Genomic DNA, 12536 nt, shown 5'->3' on the forward strand with positions numbered 1-12536 from the left:
ATTATTTATCTGCAGTTTTCGATCATATATTCTGAAACATTCATCCGATCGACATAGCAAGCATAAATCTGTACGTCGCTTCATCAATTGAAATAAAACTATTTTAAATGTTGTTAGTTTTGTACTTTGATACTATCGAGAAAACATCTAGTTAAATTATTACGTAACATCTTATATATAAACTATACAAATATATAAAGTATAAGTAATTTATGTAGTTCTTCGGGAAAGGTGTAGTTTACAGCAGGGATCGCAAACTGGCTGCCCGCGGGCCGTTAAGGCTTTATATTCGGCCCAAGGCCTCGATGGTTTCTTTTCTAAAAATCAATGCCTCTAACATCTTGCGGGGATTAAAATAGAAAAAATTCAAACGTCTAACTGTTTACATAAGTCGTAAAGGGCTGGCAACCGAAGGGCCTTTGTTATAACTGTTTTTTAAGTTACAGTATGTTTTGGTTTACCGAATAATATTCAGAACGCGGGTCAACTGATACACATCTATTTGACTGGCCTTTTGTTGTGTTTCGGTTTGACACTCTTTGTTTTCGGAATCCATTTAATTTTCTTCAATTTTTACTTTCCGGGCTCTGTTATATAAAGTATAACAAGCCGGGAGAATGGCGATCGGTCGAAAAATGCAAAAAAGGGGGGGTTTCTATGTATATATTGATGTTAGTGTGTGGGGGACACGATTTTGTTCACCCATTCACCCATTTCGAAGCTTAATAACTTCTGTGCTGTTTGTCGGAAATTTCTGAAATTTTGCAGGGAGGTTTGTTTATTGAGGAAATTCATGCGATTAAATTTTGGTGGCTAAAAGTCGACGGGTGGGGAGATAAAAATGTCATGTGTCATATCAGGAGTAGGGTAGGATTTAATGACGATTTACTCGTTATTAGCATTTACAATTTTGTTTATAAAACTCACCCCTACTCTCAAAATGAAGTTTTCTGCTATTTTATAATAATTCAATAAAAGTTTTAAAAATTTAAAATAATTAAATAAAAAGTTGTTTAATAAAATATCACAACATATTTAACATCCAGTAACATTTAAATACTCAGTTTTAAATTCTGTACAGTAAAGGAATGAGGAATTTTTAAAATGAGTTAGATTGGTCACTCGGTTTGATAAACTCTTACGTAAGATAACCTTTGTAGTTATATAAATCAAATACTATAATATAATAAACATTAAAACGAAAACTATATAAAGAGTTTGGTTATTTCAGCCATTGTTACATTTATTACCGATACTCGGATGGTACGAAATGACACACTTTCAATGGTCAAGTAGACAGGAATTGAAAATATATGTTAAATTTTTCCGATATTATAATTCTTTCTAATGTTAACTCTAAGAAACTGTACCATTCACAGGGGAATATCAAACGGTAATCTGCCAACCAATAAAATTTCGCAAAAACGGATCAGATATTTAAACTCGGCACCCTGGAAACCACTTAAATCATATTTTGTGTTGGCCGATAGCCTCGTATTATGTATTTTTCCTATTTGAATACCTCCGTACTGCTGGTCCGATAGAAATTCGGGACTGTTTCAGAAGGGAATCGAAGTGATTCGACCGAAAGTAGTCGTTCACCTGCTGTCGTAAGAGAGGACGGTCAACCACTATTAATTAATACCGGTCTACTATTAATTAACATTTGAAAGGTGATCTGGCAAGTGCTGTGCTACCTGTCGCAGAAATGATATAGCGCGTCTAATCCGCCCTATATCATTGTAGCAGTAATTAAGTCAATATAATATATATATATGTATTTTAAATTATATCCATTTTATGAATTATATTTAGTTTATTATTTTCTTAAATTTTTGCCAGTAGATGGCGCTACGTGTAAACCCAGCAAAACGAATGTAGTATAGAAATCCAATTGATATTTGGGGTGATATTTATGACATTATCTAAGTTAGAAATGTGTTAACGTAAATACCGAGTTTTGTAGCAATTGGACGAACGACCTAGGTGTTCCTAGCGAACAAACAAACATCTCCATTTATATATATTGATATATNTTTTAAATTATATCCATTTTATGAATTATATTTAGTTTATTATTTTCTTAAATTTTTGCCAGTAGATGGCGCTACGTGTAAACCCAGCAAAACGAATGTAGAGAGAAACTAATTAATATATAGAAATCCAATTGATATCTGGGGTGATGTTTATGGCATTATCTAAGTTAGAAATATGTTAACGTAAATGCCGAGTTTTGTAGCAATTGGACGAACGACCTAGGTGTGCCTAGCGAACAAACAAACATCTCCATTTATATATACTGTATATCAATTCTGATAAGTGTTTTGGTGAATTTACTGAAAGTAAATCATGGAATAAACGAAAAAGAATGTTTAGCTTTGTAAACATATTACCAAAAACTGGTTAATCATTACTTCACAATGAAGTCACACATTGTCCTTGCAACAAGACCCAGCATCCATTTTTCGAAAATGAAGCCTTATTTGATGAATTTGATCTCAAAATTTACAAATATACATATACAAAATACGTAATACTAATCACTTATATCTTAACCAAACAAATTTAACATGAATAATTTCTCTATTAAAGAATTTATCAGAATTCTTTTAACTTTTAATTTATCTTTAAGATTTTCAGTCGTCTCAAAATTTTCCCGCTTTACTATTATCCCAAAAGAAAATATTTAATTTTTTTCAGATTTCAAGAAATTTAAGCAAAGTGGAATGTTAACTATTTCGATAAATCACTTGTTTATTGTAAGCTAATAATTCTCTATTTTGAAATATTGGGTACATATTGATAAACTAAATGAATTATAAAATTATTAATTATTTAATTAATAAACAATTTCTGGTTAAATTAACAATATAATCTATATAACTTGTCTGAAATGTGTGTATATAGAATTTACGTAAATTTTTCGAGAGTTTTCTATACTGTATTTCACGAATAAATTCATAAACCATTTTAATGTAAAATTAACAATGACTAAAAATATAATTTGCCTGTTTTATAATTATCAGACCCAGTACTTAGGTAAGAATTAGTTTGCTACATTTTTCAATAGCTAAAATAAAATTATCAAAACATAAGTTATATGAAAATTAATTTAGATTATATATAAATAAATAAATAATAAATATAAACATACAGTTTATTTTTAGAGAAAGATACTAAAATATTGTATATATATAGGCCTATATAAAACGGTATTCATGAAATTGGTATTAAAGCAAAACCTGTGTAAACCTGACTCGCAAGGTACCGAATATTTTTTCCGGCTTGGCAGGTTTCTTTTAACATAGAAAATCGTCGCGTTCCGAACATTTTTTCCCGTTTAGATAGTTTTCCGTCTTATTAAGGTTAGTTTTGAACAAGTTTTACTGTAATGATAAAATTTGCATTACTAGTTCCTATAAGTCTAACACATATACATACATATGTGTTATGTGTGTGTTTATTTCTATATATACATACACATGTATTATATATGTATGTTTATTATATATATAATACATATACATTTAAAAGAAAAAGATTTTTTATGTTAATATGTATGTATTTGTGTATAAATATTAAAAAAAAAAACTTAGCTTTTTGAAATATTAGGTTTAATTTACATAAAATATGTTTATCTGTATTCGTCTATGTAACTGTAAAAGAGAAAATTTGTTTTAAATTTTAATTATTAATGATCAATTTGATAGTTTCATTATTACGTACAGAAATACAATTTTGACGCCAACGACTCTCGTGATCATCCTGGAATCCTGATCCTGAAAATAAATTTTAGCTTAAATTAATATAATACCTCAGCGAATAATCAAATTCATCATTTATCAATCGTTTATATTCTGTTCGTTTCTTTCCAAGTTTCAAAAGCAAAAGTCGAACTTTTCTCGTTTACTTTTTTGCAAAAGAAACAGCATAAGTTAAATAGGTTATTCTATTTCCTCTATATCAAAAGGTAAAGCAAATTTATCCATTTCAGCCATCTTGATGCATCCTACTGTGGTAACTATGGCAACAGGATGCAAGAGTTTCCGTTTGGTTGACTTCTTGGCACGGTCGTTAGTGAACTGTCATTGGTTTTCGCCCCCGCAGATCGTTAACGTGGAGAATTTTGCAGCAAAGCAACCTTTAATTTAGTTGTACAGGCAAAGGAATGTTTGACACTTTAGCAATTACTTTCAGATTAAAAGAGTTTAAACTGCCCGACTTTCAGTGAATCTCCTCCGACTCATCTCATTATAATAATTATAAATGCTAATATTTCCAAACAATTATTACCTCTACAAAATTTTAATTAAATATTTCAATAAAAAATAATAATTTTTATTCAATGAAAATCTGTTTTAAATTTACTTTTAAGTGGAAACAATAAATTTTTCTGTTACTTTCTGTTAAAAAAAAAATAAATAAAAACAAGAATTTATCATTTTGAAATTGGAACTAAGAGAATGCTAAAAAATTTTTTTGATATAATTTTTTGATTTTTTATATAAATATAAAAATTATGATATGACTGTATATTATAGTCATAACAGTCGGCCTCTAATAACGGCCATATGTAAACAGCGGCCATTTTAAATGTTGTTCGGTGGCCGTTATTCAAAGGTTTGACTGTAATTTTATTTTTAATATAATTATAAATATATAATTAATAAATCTCTTACATAAAATGTTTTATGTATATATTGTCAGAAAGAAAATTACTTTTAAAGCAGCAATATTATAATCAGGGATCAGATTTCATTTTCTTTTAAATTAAATATATATACAGTAAAACCTGTCTATAGCGACCACCCACGGTTCCTTCAAAAAGTGGTCTTTTAGACAGGTGGTCGTCCAATACAGGTAGTACTGTAATACCGTATTTCCGTACGTATTTTGCGCACTTTTTAGCCATTTCTACTAAGCAAAACTCGAGGTGAACAAAAGTAAGCGAATTTTTTCAACGATAGGGCTATATTGGTATTGTATTTTATTCTTACAGGAGTCCCGACATACAGGAGTCGTCATATTATAAGACAGATTTAACACCAATACTTTAAAGATTAATACAATACTCGCATTTTCTCCATTATAATGCACACTTTCTCTTTTCCGACTTAATTAATTCGACTCGGTTCTTTTCGTTCGCTCCTCAGTTACGTGTATTACGTCACCAATATATAAGCGCGTCGTATCTCTCCATCACTTTGCTTTTCGTTAGTTTAATCTTATTTTAACTTTAAAAATATTGTATTTTTTAATATTTAATATTTTCTTAATTAATTAAGTACAATAAGAAAAATTATTAATTAATAATGAAACGATTTTATTATTTTTTCTCATTATACGATTTCATTACAATCGCGGAATCGAAAAAGGAAGTAAAACTGATTTTTGCATTAATGCGTTTATTGTTTTTTGAATATTTTGCCTGCGAAAATTACTTGGATATTATTTTTCTAAAAATATCGTGGAAATAAGGTAGGTTGATACAGAAACTATTTATCGCACGTNAAGTTAACTTTATTTTATTTTATTTTATAAAACATGCTAGCTTAAAATTTTAGCTTATTTTATTTTATAAAACATGCTAGTTTAAAAGATTATATGTCTAGCAGCTGCTTCGAGAATTAGAATTGTTACAGCAAGTTTTATTAAAGACAATAGCAATTTTCCTAGATTATTGCATCACCTTAAACTTGTGTCATTTAAAAACCAGTTCGAAGAATTTAAAGGAAAAAGACATATATTACTTACATTTTATTTTTTTTTATCGTAAATTTTACTTTAAAATGTAAAATATACATTTTTTCGTATATATATATTCGAAAATTAATTTTAAAATATTTAACATCACGAATTTAGTTAATTTTCGAAATTTTAATTACGAAAGTTAATTTTAATTATATTAAAAAATGTATTATAGTTTAAACGACGTCATCGACGATTAGCCAATGACAGAAGTTCGTTCCGTCTTTATATTTTCAGACGCTCACTTGTTGCAACAGTCGAGCGACGATCGGGGCGACACCAAACGACGCAAAGTTAGCAGACGACATTCGGCTTCCTGCATCGATTCGAAGAATGTCGGAATCTTACAGATCTCATTTGTTGAGTCCCGCTAAAAACTTTCACTCGGAGATGAATCATCAATCCATTAAACCCATATTAAACGGACGATCATCTAATCAGCACTTTCACGACGATTACGAACCCGTTTACGAGGATGAAACGTTGATGAACAAAATTGCCGAATTGTCTCGAGCTTATCGTCTGCTTCTAAGTAGCATCGGAGAGAATCCCGATCGCCAAGGTTTACTTAAAACACCGGAAAGAGCGGCTAAAGCCATGCTATTTTTTACTAAAGGCTACAATCAGAAGCTTTCTGGTAAGTTTATCTTTTTTTTTTTCTTTATTTATAATACGTCTTCTACTGTGTAAATCGACTATAAACACTTGTCAATTGAATATATTTCCTGGAATAATGTGTTACATTTATCGTTATAAATAGCCTACAGTAATATAGCAAAACCTGTCTAAAACGGAAACCTTCTAAACTGGTTATCGTGCGATTCCGGTTTACACAGGTTTTACTGTATATATATATATATATATATATAGGCTATATATGTATATACAGATATATATACAGTAAAACCTGTGTAAACCGGAATCGCACGATAACCAGTTTAGAAGGTTTCCGTTTTAGACAGGTTTTGCTATATTACTGTAGGCTATTTATAACGATAAATGTAACACATTATTCCAGGAAATATATTCAATTGACAAGTGTTTATAGTCGATTTACACAGTAGAAGACGTATTATAAATAAAGAAAAAAAAAAAGATAAACTTACCAGAAAGCTTCTGATTGTAGCCTTTAGTAAAAAATAGCATGGCTTTAGCCGCTCTTTCCGGTGTTTTAAGTAAACCTTGGCGATCGGGATTCTCTCCGATGCTACTTAGAAGCAGACGATAAGCTCGAGACAATTCGGCAATTTTGTTCATCAACGTTTCATCCTCGTAAACGGGTTCGTAATCGTCGTGAAAGTGCTGATTAGACGATCGTCCGTTTAATATGGGTTTAATGGATTGATGATTCATCTCCGAGTGAAAGTTTTTAGCGGGACTCAACAAATGAGATCTGTAAGATTCCGACATTCTTCGAATCGATGCAGGAAGCCGAATGTCGTCTGCTAACTTTGCGTCGTTTGGTGTCGCCCCGATCGTCGCTCGACTGTTGCAACAAGTGAGCGTCTGAAAATATAAAGACGGAACGAACTTCTGTCATTGGCTAATCGTCGATGACGTCGTTTAAACTATAATACATTTTTTAATATAATTAAAATTAACTTTCGTAATTAAAATTTCGAAAATTAACTAAATTCGTGATGTTAAATATTTTAAAATTAATTTTCGAATATATATATACGAAAAAATGTATATTTTACATTTTAAAGTAAAATTTACGATAAAAAAAAATAAAATGTAAGTAATATATGTCTTTTTCCTTTAAATTCTTCGAACTGGTTTTTAAATGACACAAGTTTAAGGTGATGCAATAATCTAGGAAAATTGCTATTGTCTTTAATAAAACTTGCTGTAACAATTCTAATTCTCGAAGCAGCTGCTAGACATATAATCTTTTAAACTAGCATGTTTTATAAAATNTACCTTAATGATTTAGGAAAATTTCTTGTTTTTAATTGGTTTATACTTTATATATAATTTTTATTTAATAAAATAAAGTCAATAGTGTAGAATGTGGTATTTAAATTATATATTTAATAGAAAAAACGGATAGTATAATATGGTTTACTAACTGAAAAATTTACTTTGTGGAGTATTTAAGATAAAATATCAAAAGATTTTGTTTCTCTTACTTTATATCTTGAATATTTTTTGATACTCAAGCATATTTATCAAAAGCTTTTATAATGAATATCACCGACAATAAGATATTTTATCCAGCGATGAATTTATGCTCACACAACAACAATTTAAGTTTAAATTGCTATAAATTATTGATAGACCTTGGAAATTGTACTTTTAAGTAGCAGAAGCTGAAGCTTCCGGACGCTTCCTGTGGCGATATTAAACATCAAAAAATGATTATTAAAAATATTCTAGAATATTTTAAATTTAATTCTAGAAATATCAATACTTTAAAGGTTAAAATATTATTAATAAATAAAATTAATGTACGGTAGAAAAGTTTGGAAAACTTTTCAAAAATGAAACTGTGTCATATACTTTTTGGCGCTTATTTTAACTAAATCAATTAAATGCCTATTGTAATATTTCATTATCTTTCTTCAATTAAACAAATATCGGATATCTGTTTATAATTACAATTGTGTAAATCGGAAATTTCGAAAAATCCTCGCATATATTGCAACAGAATGAGATAAACAGTGATCATAGCGTGGTTTACCACGCTATATGACGCGATAAGATAATTTTGTTTAAATGTTGATAAATTCTTTAATATCGTAATGAAAACATAAATTTGAACAATTACTAGTAGATCAATGTCATTTTTAAGGTTTTTATATCAGGTTTTAATTTTAATTTAAAATTTTTCTAAACAAAACTGAATGCGCTTGCCTTCGTTATTTGATTATTTATTTTTCCTTATATTTACTGTATTTATCATCTCTAAATTCGATACATAATTCGGTTTGACTGTTACAGCTAAGCCTGTTGTTAAAAAATTGGTTATATTAACTCAAGGATATGATCGAATTATTGATTTTTGTGGATTACGAGAGTATTATGTGTTTAATAATGAAAACGCTTAATGATCAAGACAAAGTTGTTTAAGCTTAGCTTTCGGCTGATTTAAAACTAATATTATTATTCATATGCTATGTTCAGATATTGCTTTCAGTTTACGCAAAAGTACTTCATTTTCAGAAATTTAATAATACAAAATTCTATATTACGACCGGAAATTAATAGTGATTTTCCTCTGTAAAATAAAAAAAAATTAGATATAACAATGATTATAATCAGGATTTGACTATGAACTACAATTCTGAATAATGAAAAATTAGGATATTGTTATGACCCGTGATTTCGTGATACGGGATATCGTATGTAGGTCTACAAAAAATTTCTCAGTACTCCATATTAAATTTCGAAATTTAATTTCCTACCATGTTTAACATGTAGTTGCCTTTTAAAAAAATTAAGTACTTTTAATATATAGTTAATAAAGCTATTGCATGGACGCTATTCTATTGAAAATTTTAAATACATAAAACGTTTGATAAAATATTAAATTTTAAAACAAATCCACAAATAATTTGTTTAAACGTATTTGTATAGTCATAAATATTTCAAGTTCATATTTCTGACAGAGAAATAAATATTCTCGACAGATCTAAATATCATTTTTAAAATGGTTTATTCCACCTATTCTTTTGCTATTATTCAGTAATATTTTTCTGTTTTGTTTTATCAATTTATCAATGGAATTTGTTTAAGAATATTTTGATAGAAACTGAATTGTCATTATTTCGATTGTCTTATGTAAAACATTTGCTGAATTTCTTATAAATTTTTGTGAACATGTTACATACTGTATCTAGTGATATATACATATATATATATCATTAGATACAGTATGTCTATCAAATAAATCATATACTTCGTACTGTACATATATAAAAAATATTTGGTGTGAATAAAAATACATTAACAACTTCATATCTGTTTATTATTTTCATTAATAAGCATATGTTAATAAATCTAATAATTTTAAAGAAAATTTCTTAAGTGATATAAGTCAATGAAATTTAAGGTTGTGAATAAGATTAATTTGAATAATACATTAAAGATATTTAAGATACAGTTTATATTTTTTATATGTAATCATTAATTTGAATTTATTACTTTTAGTTTGTTTACAGTTATGCGTGTAATTTAATTTCGTTAATGAGAAGTCTTATTAGTTTTGGAAAATTCTAAATGTAATTTTTTTAAGATAAGAAATTCGTTTCAGAGACCAAATTAATTAATTAATTCGCAAATTTTTAAATAAAAATTTTCTTTACTTAAAATGAAATTTAGTTACGTATTAATCATTTCTACATAAACCCGACAAATTTGACATCATTTAATCATTGACGAGCAATTAATTTTGGTACTGTACAATGCTGGACTCCAATTTCTTTATCGTATTTTAATTTAAAAACTCGCGTGCTTCCAGTCCAGATCAGAATTTCGTATACAATTAATCGGGGTACCCGACCCCTACGCTTTCCATAACTGGTCTCTATTTTTATTCTCGAGATTAAGGAAGAAACAGGCAAACAGAAGGACGACAGTGGGAATTTATAGGTCTGCAATTTGAATATTAGAATCCAATAAGAACAAATTTAAAAAGTTAAAAAGTTTTATAATCTTGTATTTAAAATGGGCTGTTTTAAATAAAATATAGTTCTTCATGAGCAAGGCAATATATTTACTGGATTAAAAAGAAAAGAAAACTTCAATAATCGTAAATTGTATTGTATTAAAAAAAAATAACAAAATAGCTTTTATACAGTCTTGTTATGTAAACGAAACATGTTTGCGAGGTGAAAACAATTTTTAATAGCTATTGATTGAAAAATGTTAAGAGTTACACAACAAAAATATTGTAATTAAAGTGAATTTCGTAATTTTCTTTGATTCCCGATAAAGTGGGTTGGTTGGTTCCAGATTATGAGGTGCATTTCTATTATATTGTATTTCTGCTATAATTTTGTATCAAACGATTTGTCAACACAGGTATGATTACATATACTGTACTGTACAGTACCTTATCAGCCGATATAGATAATTAAATTCTGCTGTTTATCCTGTGTGCTACAAAAAGTTTTCTTACATTTCTAAAACGACTTTAAAGTTTCAAATGGAAGATCAACACATATCTGACAGTTTAAGGTGGAGAGCGATCGGCAGACACGAAGCAGACAGTCACAAGCACAAGTGGCAAGTTGGTTCAATGTTATCCATCAGTAGTTCATAGGCTTTGTCGTTGCTTTTCACAGACTAGAAATGTTGCCAGAAGATCTTCTAGAAGATCGTTTTCGCCCTGGCTTACAACAACAAATGAAGAAGGGTATCTGCCCCTAACCACTCTACGATAATGCCATATAACACATCTTCACGGTCTAAACTTCGTGCAGCTACAGAGTCTACGGTATCAATTTCTACAATACACAAAAGGTTTTATGCTTTCAACTCACCAACCTGAACATTGCATACTCCTTACTACTCGTTACAGGAGAGAGCGATTAAACAACAAGAGAACATGTTAACTGGACTGAAGTTCAATGGTACACTATACTCTTTACAGACGATTCAGATTTACTCTAAGAAGTAACAACAGACGTACAGTATGTTGATTTGGAGAGAACCTGGTATCAGATATCATCTTTCAAATGTGATTTGAATTGACATTTGGGAAAGATGCAATGTTATGGTGTGGACAAGACTATCCTTAAACAGTTGTGCTGACCTTTATGTGGTTCCAACGGGTTCAATGACGGTTCGGAGGTAGCCCCATTCAGTCCCATTGTTAGATCATAAGCCTATGCAGTAGGCGAAAGTTTCATTTTACAGGACGATAACGCTCGACCCCATAGAATCATACTGGTCGTCCAACACCTGAAAGAGAATTTAATCATTCTTATGGAGTGGACCACTCATTCACAGGCGCCAAATAGAGCCTGCTTAGGATGCCTTAGGGTGTAATTTTTTGCTTTCTCTCTTCTCATCTCACCATCCAAGAATTGCGCATCGCCCCACAATATGAATGGCGGCTAAATAACTGACTACGTTCCTGGACATCTTGATTCGCAGCATGTGGCACGTTTTGAGGCTTGCGTTGCAATCAGAAGTGACCATACGCATTAATAACCTTCATAACATTTGAAGTTCCTGCAGAAAAGAGATTTCACTTTTCAGCATGTTACCTCTATGGTTATTAGGTTTATTTTTGTGGATTATTTGATTCAGTAATATAATTATGTATATATGTGTCCATCTTTTTAATTCATGTATTTTACATTTCTTTATCATTTCTATACATATTTATTTTCAAATTTTCATATTTATTTTCAAATTCAAAGTACATATTTATTTTCAAATTAATGTAATTCCTTAAAGTAAGGAAGTGATTTTAATTTTGAAAATTATTCTACATTAATATTTTTTACATAATAAAGAATAAAATCTACGACTAAATGGTAACAAAAAGAAATTGATGTATTTATCCATAAATCCTTATTCCTATGAAAGTGTACTGTACAATTAATAAAAATTGAAAATCAGAACAATAATTCACTTTCGAATTAGAATGTAGAAAAACACTAAAAAATTTAGTCTTCATAATTTTGTCCTTTTCATACCTCAGGAACAATAAAGTCGCCTCTATTTAGAGGCTCTGCTCCGATGTTTTGTTGTTCCTGAGGTAAGAGATGGACGAAGTTATGAAGATCCTATTAATTTTTATTATGTTTTCTACGTTTTAATTCAAAGTTGTAGAG

The 12536-nt window shown here is 29.3% G+C and overlaps 1 protein-coding gene across 1 annotated transcript in view; it reads left to right on the plus strand.

Moving 5' to 3' along the window:
- Positions 1 to 5992: 5992 nt before the first annotated feature.
- Positions 5993 to 12536, plus strand: part of LOC111627048 (GTP cyclohydrolase 1-like) — a 34544-nt gene continuing 28000 nt past the window's right edge. Inside the window, exon 1 of the mRNA XM_023370593.1 lies at positions 5993 to 6385. Coding sequence (XP_023226361.1) covers positions 6082 to 6385 — 304 coding nt within the window. The 5' untranslated portion in view covers positions 5993 to 6081. The remainder of the gene's footprint in view (positions 6386 to 12536) is intronic.

This window comes from Centruroides sculpturatus, unplaced genomic scaffold (assembly GCF_000671375.1).
Source record: "Centruroides sculpturatus isolate CEXI.00-Female unplaced genomic scaffold, Cexi_2.0 scaffold402, whole genome shotgun sequence".
NCBI lineage: Eukaryota > Metazoa > Arthropoda > Arachnida > Scorpiones > Buthidae > Centruroides > Centruroides sculpturatus.